Source organism: Rhincodon typus, chromosome 11 (assembly GCF_021869965.1).
Source record: "Rhincodon typus isolate 14 chromosome 11, sRhiTyp1.1, whole genome shotgun sequence".
In the NCBI taxonomy this organism is placed as follows: domain Eukaryota; kingdom Metazoa; phylum Chordata; class Chondrichthyes; order Orectolobiformes; family Rhincodontidae; genus Rhincodon; species Rhincodon typus.
In genome coordinates, this window is record NC_063342.1 from 42,401,755 (window position 1) to 42,418,466 (window position 16,712).

General features: G+C 40.7%; 1 protein-coding gene across 1 annotated transcript in view; it reads right to left on the reverse strand.

Annotated features, from left to right (window-relative positions):
- The window catches only part of otc (ornithine transcarbamylase), a 59,690-nt gene extending 44,583 nt beyond the window's left edge, over nt 1-15,107 (reverse strand). Inside the window, exons 1-3 of the mRNA XM_048602946.1 lie at nt 14,924-15,107; nt 8,152-8,290; nt 7,135-7,216 (exon numbers count right to left, since the gene is read on the reverse strand). Of these exons, the coding sequence (XP_048458903.1) occupies nt 7,135-7,216; nt 8,152-8,290; nt 14,924-15,000 (298 nt within the window). The 5' untranslated portion in view covers nt 15,001-15,107. The remainder of the gene's footprint in view (nt 1-7,134; nt 7,217-8,151; nt 8,291-14,923) is intronic.
- Nucleotides 15,108-16,712: the final 1,605 nt, after the last annotated feature.

Genomic DNA, 16,712 nt, shown 5'->3' on the forward strand with positions numbered 1-16,712 from the left:
CTAACATCTCAGATCAAATGAGCTCCATTTGGCACTGCTTTGTAAACTTCACCCCTCCTATGCAGAATGTACGAGTGATGCAAGGTCCCTACTGCTTCTAAAACTTTAAGGTCTTGTATCTTGCAAGCCATGAACACATTTCCCACTGATATCTTTATAATTCAGGAGAGATATCTTTGAACTTAGTATCAGAAACAAAAGTTTTGTGTCATCCCAAATAATTTGCAATTTTTGTTTCACTTTTTAAAAATCAGGCTGGAACAAAACACTTCTCCATAGATCATGTCCATGATTTAGCAGAAAAGCTTGTGTGTTCCTACGATCCCTTGAACAATGATATCAGCAGCTCCTTGCCATCCACGATGACAGGGTCATTGATGAGGTCCCAGATGAAATGGAACCCATCAAAGCCTCAAATAAAGAAAAGATGAAAGAGGACAGTGTCTCTCACTAGCTACGAAGGTGGAAGAAGGGTGCAGCAATAAGATAGTCCCAATCATTGGGGCTCAATTTGTTACCAAAATCTGAGCACCATGTCATCAAGATCTGTTGGGACAATGACAACGCACGAGTGACTTTGCATTAAATAAAGTTGGTCATTTATCTCATTTTACTTCATGGACCTTGCAGCATTCAAACAACATAAAAATAAGTACATTTCAAAAATAATTAATTGACTGTGATGTCATTTAATGCAAGACTTACTTTGTATACTAAGAGATGGATGAAATTCATCAAGTCAATTAACCCCATCTCAACATGGCTCAGTGATTAGCCCTGCTGCCTCACAGTGCCAGGGACCCAGGTTCGATGCCAGCCTTGGGTGACTGTCTACATGGTGTTTGCACATTCTCCCTGTGTCTGCGTTGGTTTCCTTCGGGTGCTCTGGTTTCCTCCCACAGACCAAAAGGTGTGCAGGTTAGGCGGATGGGCCATGCTAAATTGTCCATAGTGTCAGGGATGTGCAGGATAGGTGGGTTAGACATGGGATATGCAGGGTTACAGGGATGTGGTAGGGGAGTAGGTCTGGGTGGGATGCTGTTCGGAGTGTCAGTATGGACTCAATGGGCCAAATGGCCTGCTTCCACACTGTAGGGATTCTATGATTCTAAAATTATGTGCGAACTTCTACCAGGGTCCACTTGCCAAGTCTGGTGGCAATGAAGAATTGGTGATAGGAACAGGGCTGTGAACCTGGAAGTCACTATTCAAGTATCTGCACACAGACTACAGACGCATGATATTATTGGACACCTATGTTGGGAGGGAGGTGTCTTTGGAAAACAGTGTCTGTGACTGAGCAGTCATCCTTAGGATACCCTTTGCCCATCCAGTAGGGAAGGGGCTTCAACAAAACTGCCCTAAAAATAGGCTGCCCCACTTTCTCCTGGCTATGAAACCACACCCAGAAAGATCACCACTTTTGTGTTCAAGAAACCTCTACTAATTTGTGGGACACCATGCCCTACATACACAAAAACCTGTGGGTTCAGAATCAGTATGTTCAGTCACGTGAAGAGCCATGGCAGAAGCTCACAAACCTGAGGTGAGGACATCCTCAAATCGATGGACCGCTGATGACAATCGAAAAAATTTACTATAATCATTTCGATTTCTCAACATTAAACCTGCCATTCTATTTCAGTCAGTAACTTCCATGTCTAGGCAAAAACATCAGCCACACAGCAGTACTTCATGGAAACAGAATTGTAAAGACTTGCAAGACACCTGTTAGTAGCTATTGTAGAGAAATATGTCTCATAACAAAATACAGTTCTCTGATTTCACCACCAGTTCTAGATTATTTTTCTTCTTTAATGTAAAGTTATTTACTTTCATTGCTAGTTTATTTTCTATGAATTTTTGCTACAGAATACCATGAATACACATTCTAAACTTATTTTTGTCTGTGTCCATAACAGCATTGTATAGTCTTCTCTGGTTACTTGAACTTTTGTTCTATTTGCTCAATAGATCAAAGAAATGAAATTTAATGAAGTTGCATTGCAAAATACCTCAGGAATACTGAATTTGCCATAATGCTAAAACCATTATATATAAAAGGAAATATTGATATATGTGCAATCAAAAATTGAGCACTCTATAAACTGCACATTTGCGCAAGAATGACTTTTTTTGATGCCAACAAAGTATTTGTTCACAAATTATTTATTGCACGACAAAGTTCCTGTTACAGGTTTTGTGTCTGCATTAGCTATTTATTGTCAGTGTCAGTGCAGGGTTCAATGTCAGTGTATTAACTTACAAGAAAACAGAGTATCTTTACCGTCCAGAACATTATTCAAAATCCATTTATATTGTGGTATTATCGACAAATCAGTGTTATGAATTCTGTGAATTAAATAAACTTGCAGATGCATGATTGCTTTCATTGCTCAGATCATCGAGTACAGGAGTTGGGACGTCATCTTCCAGCAGTACAAGACATTGGCAAGGCCACATTTGGAGTAGTATGTACAGTTTTGGTTGCCCTGCTATAGGAAGGATGTTATTAAACTAGAAAGGGTGTAAAAAAAGATTTACAAGGATGTTACCAGCACTGGAAGGGTTGAGTTATAAAGGAGAGGCTGAGTAGGCTGGGACCTTTTTTCCCCGGAGAGTAGGAGGCTGAGGGGTGACCTTATAGTAGTTTATGAAATCAACAGAGGAATAAATAAGCTGAATAGCCAAGGTCTTTTCCCCAGTGTACGGGAGTTCAAAACCAGAGGGCATAGGTTTAAGGTGAATGAGTTGCCAGAGGAAGTGGTACAGGGGATACAATTACAACATTTAAAATACATTTGAACAGGCACATGATTAGTAAAGGTTTAGAGGGGTATGGGTCAAACTCTGGGAAATGGGATTAGTTCATATTAGGAAACCTGGTAAGCATGGACGAATTGTGCCAAAGGGCCTGTCTTCATGTTGTATACCTCTGATTCCTTGTCCTCAAATATGTTTGTCATAACAGTTGTGCATTCCCATCAGATAAGCTGAATTCTAAATGCAACATAACACATAACTGAATAGAACACGCGGAACCAACAGGAGGGCGAAACATACTTGACCTCATCCTCACCAATCTGCCAGCTGCAGATGCATCTGACCATGACAGTATTGGTAGGAGAGACCACCACACCATCCTTGTGGAAATGAAGTCCTGCATTCACATTGAAAATACTCTCGGTCATGTTCTGTGGCACTATCTCTGTTCTACATGGGACAGGCTTCAAACATTCATGAGGTACTGTGGGCCATCAACAGCAGCAGAATTGTACTCCAGCACAATCTGTAACCTCACGGCCTGGTGTATCCACCACTCAACCATTACTATTAAGCCAGGGAATCAAAAACAAAAACAAAAACAGAAGTTGCTGGAAACGTTTAGCAGCTCTGGCAGCAGCTGTGAAGAGAAATCAGAGTTAACATTTCAGGTCCGATGACCCCTCCTCAGCCAGGGATCAACTCTGTTCAATGAAGAGTGCAGGACGGCATGCCAGGAGCAGCATCAAACATACCTGAAGATGAGGTGACAACTTGGTAAAGCAACCAAATAGGACTACTTGCACGCCAAAATGCATAAGCAGCAAGTGATAGGCAGAGCTAAGCAATCTTAAAACCAACAGATTAGATTGAGACTCTGCAGTCCTGCCACATCCAGTCATGGATGGTGGTGAACAATTACACAACTCACTGGAGGAGGAGACTCTACAAATATCCCAATCCTCAATGGGTGGAAGAGCCCAGCATATCAGTGCAAAAGGTAAGTCTGAAGTAATCTTCAGCCAGAAGTACCCAGTGCATGATCCATCTCGGCCTCCTCCAGTGGTCCCCAGCATTACAGATGCCAGTCTTCAGCCAATTCGATTCACTCCACGTGATATCAAGGAACGGTTGGAGGCACTGGATACTCCAAAGGGTTATGGGTCCTGGCAACATTCCAACATTAGTATTGAAAACTTATGCTCCAGAACTTGCAGCTCCCCCATCCAAGCTCTTTCAGTTCAGTTACAACACTGGAATCTATCCAACAATGTGGAAAATTGCCCAGGCCAAACCTAACCCAACCAATTACTGCCCCATCAATCCACTGATGGAGCTGTCATCAATAGTATCTGCTCAGCAGTAATGTGCTCAGTGATGCCCAGTTTGGGTTCTGCAATGACCACTCAGCTCCTGACTTCGTTACAGCCTTGGTTCAAACATGGACAAAAGAGCTGAATTCCAGGGGTGAGGTAAGAGTGACAGCCCTTGATATCAAGGCTGCATTCAACCACGTGTGGCATTAAAGAGCCCTAGCAAAACTGAAATCAATGGGTATCGGGGGCAAACTTTCTCCTAGTTAGAGTCATACCTGGCACGCAGATGATGGTGGGGGTTGTGGAGGTCAGTCATCTCAGCTCCGGGACATCATCTGGGAGCTCTTCAGGGTGGTGTCCTAAATCCAACACCCAACCTTCTTCAGCTGCTTCATCAAAGACCTTCCTTCGAATATAAGGTCAGAAGTGGGATTTTTGCTGATTATTGCACAGTGTTCAGCACCATTTGTGATACTGATGCAGTCCATGTTCAAATGCAATAAAATCTGGACAATGTCTAGACATGGACTGACAAGTTGCAAGTCACATTCATGCCTCACAAATGTCAGGTAATGACCATCTCCAATAATAGGTGATTTAACTACCATCCATTGACATTCAGGGGTGTTACCACCACCTCCTTTCTTAGTGCTTACTCATTTCGTGCCTACCCAAGTGCTAACAGCATCTCTGCCTTAGCTATTTGCACATTTTTGCCTCATTCAGTTTACTGGAAGGTTAAAATCTCCTATGATTATTCGTTTCTTACCTATTGACTATTCTCCAAAATCAGCTTAACAAATGTAAAGACATTCAGAGGGTATGAAGCACTCTCTATGAATGAATTTTCTTTCTTTTCGCTTGGAAGTCTGACTTTTTCCTTTAAATTTTCCATTGATGCCTTTGCACAGACTTCAAATTTCGAGTTATAGCACATCCAAACACTGACAAGATGCATGAATTTTGGATGATGGTGGAAATACTTTAAGAAAGTTTTACTTCAGTTAATCTAAAAAGTCAATAATTTTAAGTCTACACAGTTTGAGTGCAATTTTTGAGTCCTCGGTATTTTTACATTTACTTTTCTGTAAGTGTTTGTCATTCTTTTGCTGACTCACTAAATGATAAGAAAGTAAATGATTTAATTGTTTGTCCAGAGAGTCAGTTACCTTTGTGAAATAGATAAATAATGTTGCAATGTTTCTGTCTGATGGTTTCAGAGCTGCTTTTTAAAATGTTAGTAATCACTAACAAGATAACTACATTCTGAGAACTGCCTTCATGTGATGATTAAAACTCTTTAATTTGGGATCTATGTATGTTAGGACTTTAGGAGTCTGAAATAAAAACAAGATCAGGATTAGTGCAACAAATGTGTGCAGATTCTACTTTTCTCAGATTTCTAAATTGACGTAGTAAACAAATTACAAGTTGTCAGATAAATCTCTTGTGGAGCTAAATGAATAACAAAGCAAAATGACAATACAATTAACACTGGGGGCTTTGCAAGGAGGTAGGTATGTACCATTATTGAAGCAATTTCAGGTGATGCAAACTACACACATTTGTAATTATGCTTCCTGGTCACTAATTTTCCCACTTGCATTGTTTTCCCAACTCCTTTGTCATCTTGAAGATGTCTCCTCAGATTTAATTGTCCTGTCTTGTTTGATATCGTCTAAAAACAGTAGCAATCCTTCCATTTGGTTCAGTAGCTGTGTTAGTCAATGTTGATGTAACTTGACCAAATACATTCCCATTGTTAAATATATTTCTGATTCATTGCCAGGTTTTATTGAGTCCACTGCATTTTAATATTAAATAATACCTTTTGTTTGGAACTTCTGATAGTAGATCTGCAGTGTCTGGGTCATTTTGACCATAGATATAGGATACAGGAGCAGAATTAGGCCATTTGGCTCATTGAGTCTGCTTCACCATTTGATCATAGCCAATATGTTTCTCAACATCATTCTCCTGCCTTCTCCCATAACCTATGATCCCTTCGTTGATCAGGAACCTACCTACCCATCTCTGTCTTATATACACGCAGTGACTTGGCCACCACAGCCTTCTGTGGCAATGAGTTCCATGAGTTTGACATGCTTCTTAAAAAGGGCACCATGTTTGCTTGTTTCAAATCTACTGATATCATCCAGTGGCCATTGCGTTGTAACATATCAAATGGTTCACAAATGTGACTTTGTCTCCATTAATAATTGAAATTAAGTAACTCTTATCTTCAAGCTTGTTTAGAATCTTGTTATTCAGGTTCAAATTTCCATTTCATTTATGTTAAAACCTTTAATTTTACTTGAGTTATTGGACTTAGTGATTTACTTTTTATATTTATTGGTGGTGCCCTGGCCCTTCAGGAAATAAGAAAAAGGAACTGGAGTAGGCCATTCGGTCCTTCAAGCAAGATCATGGTCAATCTTCTGTCTTGACTCCACCTTCTCACAAAATTCACAAATCCCATTAATACCCAAAAATTGATCAAACTCTCTCTTGAACATACACAGTGACAAAATGCTCCTCACTCTCCAGGGCATACAATTGCAAAAAGATTCACAATCTTCTGAGGGAATAAATTTCTTATCACCTTGCTCTTTTTTTAGGAGATTGCAGCCATGTGGTCTGAATTTTCCAATCAGGAGTAATATTATCTCAGCATCCACCCTGTCAAGGCCATTAAACATTTATATTTTTCAATTAGTTCATCACTTTTTCTAACAAACTCAGACATATCTAATCCTAATCCACTCAGTGTCTTCTCACAGGAAAATTTCTTCATCCTGGATCCAGTCTAGTAAACATTTGTTGTACTCCCTCCAGCAAAGATATGCCTTTTCTTGAGTAAGGAGACCAAAACTGCATACAGTACTCCAGTTATAGCCTCTGTATCACTGCAGTTAAACTTCTTTACTTTTTATACTGTAGTCTTTTGTAACAAAATCTAATATCCCACTTCTCTTTAATTGAGAAAAAAAATCACCGTTGTATATATAAAATATCTACACAAAATTCCTCTATTTTATGGAGAAAAAGCTCTTACCTGTTTCTGTGGAAATTCTTGTTCTAGTGCTTCTTTTTTCAAATATCATGGCAATAGATTTCCCTTGAAGTAAAGGGAGTGTCTGTTGTAATCCATAAAGTAGAACAGAAGCAAACTAAGATTAGGAAGGAGCTTTACTATAGGCAAAAGATCTCCACAGCAGTAACATCAAATGTTGCAAATACATTGCATTAATAATTACTGGACTCAAGAGCCCACTAAAACTCCCAAGGTGGGCGAGTGTGAAATGAAGAGAGGAATCTCACATGAATTTTACAATCATTCAGGAGTTATCTGCAACTAGGTCTGTCACTGCACCCACCTGGCACATGTGCTAGTGGTGGCCACAGTTGGAAGAAAAGATCCAAATACTATTAAATCAAAGTTATTTCAATTCAGATTTAACTAATACTTTGGAGTTTTGACATCCGCGTTGAGTTATATTGGAGTGAGCAGCAGAAAGTCATGAGGGCACCTTTTCCTAAAGCACGGTAGTTGACGACAGGTGGAGATGGAGCCCACAGAGACAGGCCAAGCTTGAGCACCTTCTCCTACATCCTTACACAACCCTCACACCTTCTCATCACTTGGGCTGCTACCACAGACAACTCATTATCAGCCACTGGTGGTCCCCATTTGCAGCTATTCATTCTCCCAGGCTGACCTTTACCCATTCCTTTGTCTGCCCAATTATTTTCCTCTCTCTTCTGGGTTCCATCTCCACCTATTGTTTACTCCTTTCCCCCACCCCTCCTTTAGCATACATCAGTCTTTCCCCCGCTATAATCAGTTCTGAAGGGTCACTGGACTCAAAACGTTAATTCTGCTTTCTCTCCGTAGAATAGAACCCAACTCAGTCCTGACTAATTGTGGAAGAACATCTGCGATGCTAAACATTGTACTATAGTCTGACTGGACTGGGAAGAGGAGGGAAATCTCTCAAAATGAACAGAAGACATCTGTGAATCTGTGCAAAGAAATTTCTAGTATCACTGATGTTACGATCTTCCCATTTACCTCGCCTTTCTCTTTAATTCTTAATTTCAAATCAGCTGATGTCCACAATAGTTGCTTTATTTCTTCACCGTTAAAATCCTTGAGTGTTAACAGGTGACGTCCTTTTAGAGATGTAGCATTTAGCATAACTTGTCCACATCTGCAATCAGAACCACCAACATTAAAATATGAATTTAACACAAAGTTAAAAGTAATAAAACAAATCCATTTCTTACTTCAATTTTAGTAGGGAAGAGTGTAGTTTCAAAGTGTCACACAAAAACACACGTTTTTTTCATTATAGACACAAGAAAGTGCTGTTAAGACACCGCAAGTGACTTGGACCTGGACTGGAAAAATGGGCAGGTTGGAACAAGAAAGACTGATGGCACAGAAGTGGGCTATTTGACCCATTTTCAACTGGCATGGAGGATATAAAGTTTAATTCAACTTTCCAGATCTTGGTCTTTAACCATGTGAATATTTAAGTATTTGTCAACCATGATGAAAGCTTCTGACCGTTTGAGGCAATGAGCTCCAGAACCCACCCACCCCCGCCCCACCCCTCCACTACCCTCTGAGCGCAAAGATTTTCTCTTCACTCTCTCTCTAATCTTTCCACAAAATAATTTAAATCTATGTCCACTGGTTATTGACCTCTCTGGTAAGAGAGGTTTTAAGCCACTTTATCTGAGCCCTTCATAATTTTGCACACTGTCATTAAAATCCAATGGATCAGTGTATTTCTGGCATTTCCTTCTCAAATTTGTCCCCCAACTACATTGTCACAAAGTTATTACTACTGCCACAGAACAGAATCAGAACAATGATCTACTTGGCTTGGTATAGTAAAATCAGAGGCACATGAAACTTCTGCTATATGATTTACCAAACTGATTGATAATTTCAAACTCAGTTTAAAGATTAGATTAAAGATTAATAAAGTCTTAAAATGTAATTGCACTATAGGCATGATAAGTTTTCCCTTGAATACTTGACCTCTTAAAAAAAAAATTGAAAATGTTTTAACCAATATTCAGATGCAATGTGACTGGTTTCTAAAGTAGCGAAAAGGTCCATCCTAACTATTTACAGAGAATTTAAAAATATTTTCTGCTGATGATCACTAGATAATGTCTAAGCTACACTTCAAGCCTCTTGCTATACCCGTCAGTCACATGATACCTGCTACTTTTCCTCATACATAGGGTAAAATTTTATGCCTCTCTTATGTTGGGTTTGTAACAGGAAGGACCATTAAATTAGGTGCAATAGTGGCAGAGGGGTTCAGATTTTTCACCTCCACCAGAATTAAGTCAGAAGCAGGAAAGCCAGTGTTTGGGCTTCTCAGCCTTGCTGTCGGTTGAGGCCTTTAAGTAGCAAATAATGCTTACTTATGGGTCTCATTCCACCACCGCTGGTATCAAGTCAATAGTGGATGGGCCTCTTGATAAGTATGTGTAACGGGTAGAACTGTCTGGCTTGCTTGTGGTCTCTCAGGGAGAGGGGTCTATGGGCACTCATGTTCAAAGGCATTCACTACCTGATCAAAGAACACAACTTCAGGAAAGGGATGTCCCCATGGACAATTACCCCAAGTCCTTTCTGCCAGACCCTCTACACCCTTCGTCCCACATTACAAAACCTGTCCTGATATTACTTAGGTCCCTCTGTGACCTTGGGACTTTGGTTGCTGTCCTTTTGGCAGCAGCCATGGTCTCCCTGGTGTCACCACGTTTAAAAAGAGCTGTCAGCCTATGATTGCTCAGCAGCTCTCATGAGGTGAGATTTGCACCTTCATGGTCCTGGATCCCTGGAAAGGCCCAGTCGTGGCCTCAAATGCTTAAGCGGTGCATTATGCCAACATGGCACTTATGGATGAGGCAACAGGTCTCTCACCAGCTCTCCTGTTAATAGAGTCTCCCCTCCCCCACCCCTGATTCCTCCATAAAATCTAATCCTATTGATTTTAATTGCCTTTAAAAAAAATTTGCAACCAGGGCATAAATTTACATATTGCAGGAAATCAAAATAAATTGATTATTGTTTGACCATTCCCCCACCCACTCCATTAACCACTCATTCCTGTCTCCAGAAGGAGCTCTCATGGTTGTCAAGAGACAAAGATGTACAACAGATTAGTGTCAACAGCATGGGGTTCGATGTCCTTTCTGGCTGAGATTGACTGGGGGTCTGCCTCCATACCTTACCTGTAGTAAAGAATTATAGCATTTTGCTGTGGTTTGGTGAATAATCACCAAGGTCCAGCCTTCAGACAGACATCTAGTGAAGTAGTGGTTGGAATCCCATGCCATTTGCATTTCCCTTGAATGACAACATCTCAAACCAAGAATCCAGCCCATGGTTCTACCAGGGAAGTTTGAGGCACTTCCACCCTGAGCACTTGCTTGGGTTGTCTCACGGTAAGTCAAGTTGTGTGTGTTACCGCATAAAACCACAGTTATTGAACAATGCAAATTTTTAAGATGTGGCTGTCAGTCTTAGTAAAGAAGGTTACATTTTTGATGTCAAGATGAAGTGAAAATTTAATTCTTTCCATTTGTGACAGTACGAAGAACTCACAGGATCACGTGAAGACTCTGTTGTACCCCAACACAACTCAGCCCCAGTGCCCAATTGTCCCCAGCAAATGCATCACTGGGATCTTCCCCCACCCTGACTCCAAAACTCACAACTCCCACATAATTCTCCAGGCACTATGTAGACTTCAGTATGATTTCAGCAAACATTGTGCCGTCAGCTCATGTCCATTAGAAACTGGGCTCAAAGAAAAATAATTTTAGAAGGGAGATAGAGTTTCTGCTTTGGGTGCAAATGATATTCAAAATGCATTGTTTTCCCATGGTGAAATTGTAGTTTAAGTTTGCACCCAAACCCATGTGCATAATCAAGTACAAAATTTTCCATGAGGCAGCAAAATTGGACAGTGTAATAGCATAGAATTGTTTTTTCATTAGGGAATAATCATTGATTTAAGAGAACTATCTTCTGAAACTTTATTAATACAGTTTAGGATGTGATTACAAAAATAAGCATCTTTAATAAACTCTCTCTCTCTACCTACAAGTAAACTGATTCTAAATAACTGTGAATGACTTCAAGAAACCAAACTAAATTTAATTGTTTCATTGGTAAACAATGGAATGTTTCTAAATCTTCGCAAATATTTACAAACTTATATAGCATGCTAACATATAAGTTTCTTTATACTTAGAAACTTCAGGCTGAATTTTCTCTTTTTCTGACAATTGAAATTCAGATCATCCGGTCTCCCATGTTCTATAGCAGCTTTTCTCACCCTATCTTCCACTCTTCGTCTCATTGATTAGTTAATTGCCTCTTTGATGTACATCTCAAAGAATTGTGCAGTAGGGAGAGGCACAGGTGCCCACAACCAGTGTTTCCTCTAATTTTCTTCCCAGCTGTGTGAGCCTCCAAGGCAGCAGTGACTTCCCAAAACTGCCACACGTAAAATACTGCGCCGGCTGTATGCATGAGCTCCTTAGAGGGAACATTGCCTCCACTGCTGGGACTTTGCAATGTACACATCACTGGTACCATATTTGAACCCTAGCTCCACAGCACTTCAGACACCACAAGCTAAGAAATGCCCTTCACACTCTGCACAATTGTCCTTAAGGAAATGGCCTAGAACACAAGTTAGCTCCTCGATTCTCTGAGAGAAACCTGGAGGTGCTGGTAAATGGGAAGTTTGACAAGACGGTTGCTATGACTTGTTGACTATCACAAGGAGGCCGTGCTACTGGACACTGCCAGCCTGGGCCAGGAGAGTGGCCCAGGTCAGCGCTGTGTCCTGGATGAACCTCAATGTACAGCAGTGCAGGATGAAGGCGAATAATGTTCTGCTTTCAGACGGGCTAAGTAGCACCATCTTCTTTCAGGACCACCACTCACTCTAACTCTGTCAACTACACACTTATCTCACCAATGTTCATGAGCTGCAACTCTCATTATTGTATCATTACCATTCAATAGCTCTTACCCACCTCATCCGCTCAAATGAGGACCCTTCTTGCCCTCTGTGTTTCCTGCTCATCCAGTAGGAACACCTCTTCTGCACCACCATTTCCAATGACTGCTATAATACTCAGTCTCTCCCTTTGTCTCATTGCAGGACTGATTTGTCCAAAGCAATACCATACCTGATGTACCTGTAATCCCTAGACTTGTCCAGCAAGACAGAGCCATGGCCAAATTCCAGACTGCAAAGACACATATCCCCGAGCTCTGCTAGGACCAAGCAGCTGGCTGAATGTGGCCAAGTCAATGGACTGGGATTGGATGAGTCCATTGGCCTACTGTGGCGTCATCCTTGACTAAAGGTGATACCAGTAAGGACTGCTCCCCTCGGACTTTCGCACATGGCCTTTTGGCTGAAGCATGCAGTCTGTTTGCCACATTCACTGCTAGCACATGCTGTAGCTGCAACATTGATACTGCCCAGTGCCAAACAGCAATAAATACAACCGCTTAACTATTCAGTCCTTCAAACCATGAGAAGGTGCTGCCTCTCCCATGTGCTAAAGAGTGATGCAAGCCACAGAGGCTGGCACCCTCCAAAGAAGTATGTAATCAGTAAGTGCTTGGGATGAAGCTAAGAGCCATAAGATGCATCCTGTATAGATGCCTGTTCTTCCAATGTACAAAGTGACCTGGCAGAAACACACCAGCCATAGGTATCCCTGAGCTTCATGGTAAAGGGCTGAAATGTTAAAGTGGTTTAGTGCTGCCTCCAAAGCAGTCTTGATGATGTGGTCAGGCTGATGGTTTGCTAATGCTAACTTGTGAGGACTGTGTCCATGGAGCAAACAGGAATTTTGTGGTGAAGACAAAATTGGATGAAGGCCTGGAGAGGCAAGTGGTGAGTGGCAGCCGCTAGGGAACTGCTTTGTTTCTCGTCTCAGCAATTTATGCCATCAGGTTTCCCGGAGAAGAAGAACAGCAATTGGATGCTGCATAGAATTGAGGTGAGTCATACAGCCATAGAGATATACAGCACAGAAACAGACCCTTCGGTCCAACTCGTCCATGCCGACCACATATCCTACATAAATCTAGTCCCATTTTCAGCATTTGGCCCATATCCCTCTAAACCCTTCCTATTTATATACCTATCCAGATGCCTTTTAAATGTTGTAATTGTACCAGCCTCCATCACTTCCTCTGGCAGCTCATTCCATACACTCACCATCCAGTGCGTGAAAGAGTTGCCCCTTAGGTCCCTTTTAAATCTTTCCCCTCTCACTTTAAACCTATGTCCCCTAGTTTTGGACTCGCCGATGCCAGGGAAAAGACCTTGGCTATTCACCCTATCCATGCTCCTCATGATTTTATAAACCTCTATGAGGTCACCCCTCAGTTACATGGAAATAAAGTCAAAGCTGCTCATTAGCAAGATTCAGAACTCAGCATTTAAAACTTCAGGGGAAAATTCGATTTTTTTTCCCCTTGATTTTGATATTCTGACTTTTTTTTTTCCATTTTTACCATGTTTTCCTACACTTAGAGTCATGGATTTCTTGTCATTGCCCACATCATTTAAGGGACCGGACAACTCTACCCTCAACTTCCAAGAACCTTCTTGATCTCACCATGTTCATTAAGATACTGCAATTTGAGGGCATAACCACTTTGGGCAGGGCAACTACTTCTAGTCCACTATTAATAAACCATAATTAAATAATGCAGAAAACAGTGGAACTTGGTCTTAATATTCCTTGATAACAAGGTGTAGAGCTGGATGAACGCAGCAGGCCAAGCAGCATCAGAGGAGCAGGAAAGCTGACGTTTTGGGTCTGGACCCTTCTTCAGAAAAAATGAATATTCCTTGATCTTTTTTGGCACATTTTATTATACATTATTTCGTTAAAACCAGTTTCTCGCTGGTTGTGCTAACAGAACAAATTTAAATCAATCTGCAGCCACACAGTTCCCCGTGGGGGTAGGTGGGCCGATTGAAAAAATAAAGGATGAAATTGATCTTAGGCAGCAGTGTGAAATGGCTCAAAGTGGACTAGGAAGTGTCTCTAACTCAGAGCCAGGAGGCCAGGGTTCAAGTCCCACCTGTTCCAGAGATATGTCATATAACAAGTCTGAGCAAGTTGATTTAGAAAATTTCCCTAAAACACGTTGTCACATTATTACCATCCGTCATGCACTTCACTGGCGACCGACTTCATCCTCAAACTGCCCTGATCCTGACAAAATGGTAATGTCACAATTCAGGATCATTCGGGATTTTTGCTGCAGATAAGATGCACCATAACATTATTTCGGTTTTGGGCAAATGAAATTTTTCTCAAGGTTTGGAATCAGACTATTGTCCTTTTATTAAACTTTTGCTGAGAGTGTAACTGTATTTTACGGTTTAATTTAAAAGTTGTGGCGATTTTAATGAAACGAGGAGAGAGATTTGTAACTGGACACTGCTGGCCTGAGGCATCCATGTTCCCTTTTAGAAGTCCCCATGACGGGGGTGTTACTGACTGAGACCCTGCAGCCTGTATAAACTCCTGTACCTATCAATGCCCGTGAAGTAGATTCGGTTACAATCATTGCGATATTAAAACAAAATCACAGACTTAGAACACGCTAGATACAATTCTGCTTATTAAATAGAGCACCGCACAGACACAATTAGGAGTCGTTGTAATAAGAACAGGGTGCGAGTTCTGACATGACCCACCACTCCACCATTCCTACATGTTCCTGCGCTCCTTCTCCTTTCATACTTGGATTAAAATAAACTCACCGGAATGAGCGCACAGAGCACTTGTTGCTCAGAGAAATCGAGCGCCCCAGAAGGTTCCTTAAAGTGAAGCTCATCATTGTGGCTTTGAGTCATGCACTAAACAGCAGCCCCAAGCAGTGCTACAACTGAATTGAGCTTTAAACTTTAACTGATCCACAAGCTGATGCAACGAAAACGCCAGCCTGACGTCAGTGACGCCCCAAGTGGTACTGGACGAGAAGCTGCAAGAAGTGAGTATGCATTTACCTGGTCTGCCAGCAACCTCTCGGAAATGCCTAGAAGGGATCTCCATCCACGTGGAAGATGCCCCAAACAGGTTCAGAGCTGATAAAAAAAAACTTATTTCCACATTCATGAACTGTTTGCACAATATAGTCCGACCAAAATAATAAATGCTGGAAAAAAAATCCTCATTCGACAATATTAACCTTCATTTGCCAAATAATAAATCCGCATTACTTTCTTGTCTGCACTGTCCCCAGTTGCTGCCAGTGCTTCCAGCTTCTACAATGTTCTTACCTCTTTTTGTGAGAGTAACGGTGAGAGTATATTTTGGTTTGGATCAACTTCTGAGTTCATTAAGAACTCCCAAGTTATCATGAGATCACAAGGTGTAAAGCTGGATGAACACAGCAGGCCAAGCAGCATCAGAGGAGCAGGAAAGCTGACGTTTCGGGTCTGGATCCTTCTTCCCAAGTTATCATGCTGTGTTTTATCAGTAATGGATCCTGTATAACATCTTCAGTAAAACCTGAATGTAGTACAGTATAAATTAGTTTAGAAGGGTTATGCATTGAACACTTATGACCGAAACAGACTTCAGCCCTTCCCCCTTACTGGACTTCATCAGAATTGTACATAGAGATGTTAATGGAGCATTGTCCTGTAAATAGTTATCTGGTTATCCATGACCATTGTTGTTTCAGATATGATAGGATTTACAGGGTTTTTCTTTGATTCAAAATGAATTTAAGAAATACACCACATTAGCAAAACAGCATTGATTCAAGTGGGAAATCCTGGCTGATTAAGCCAACCATATTCCTAATTCATTGATTACCCTTCACTTATTAGAAATTTTACAGAGTTAAAATAATAGATATACATAGAAGAAGATAAAATATCACCAAAAATCTTCAGACTTTTTTATTACCTTAGAAACTCATGAAAAACTTGGAAAAAATATTTAGGAAATTAGTTGTCCAGACATTAGAGGTTATTTGACTTAGGATGGAATTAAAACTCAATTATAGCTCATTAAAAGGGCATGCTTTTTCCAGGGTCATTAACAGTGATATTATAGTGTAATGGGGAAGTTGCTATAATTCCAGTGATTTCTAAGGAGTTTCATTTGTAGGGACTAAACAATACATCATGCGGAGAAGCAGCAAATCATTGACACCAGTTTTTGGAATTTCAACTAAATGTTGCCACATGCTTAGATAGTGAACAAGGACAGTTTCCTTATCATTCTCACTGCAAAGTCCAGCTCATCATCTATCAATTCCATACTCAGTGAAAGACATCCTCATGTATCACTTGTTCTGTCTTTTATTTAGAACACAGCAGAACACTATGATCTGCATGTAAAAATGTTCCTGCATATTTAAATCCTGTGAATAGGTATCATAAAAATGCATGTCTTTAAGTATCAGATTTTGGTGTTGAAATCCAATTAAAAATGCTGAAATGTTAATTAGTAGCTCTTTCTATTAATTAACTTTATAACTGGAGTTATAGATAAATAAATGTTAGAATATACCAAATATAATGATGGGTATGGATAGAG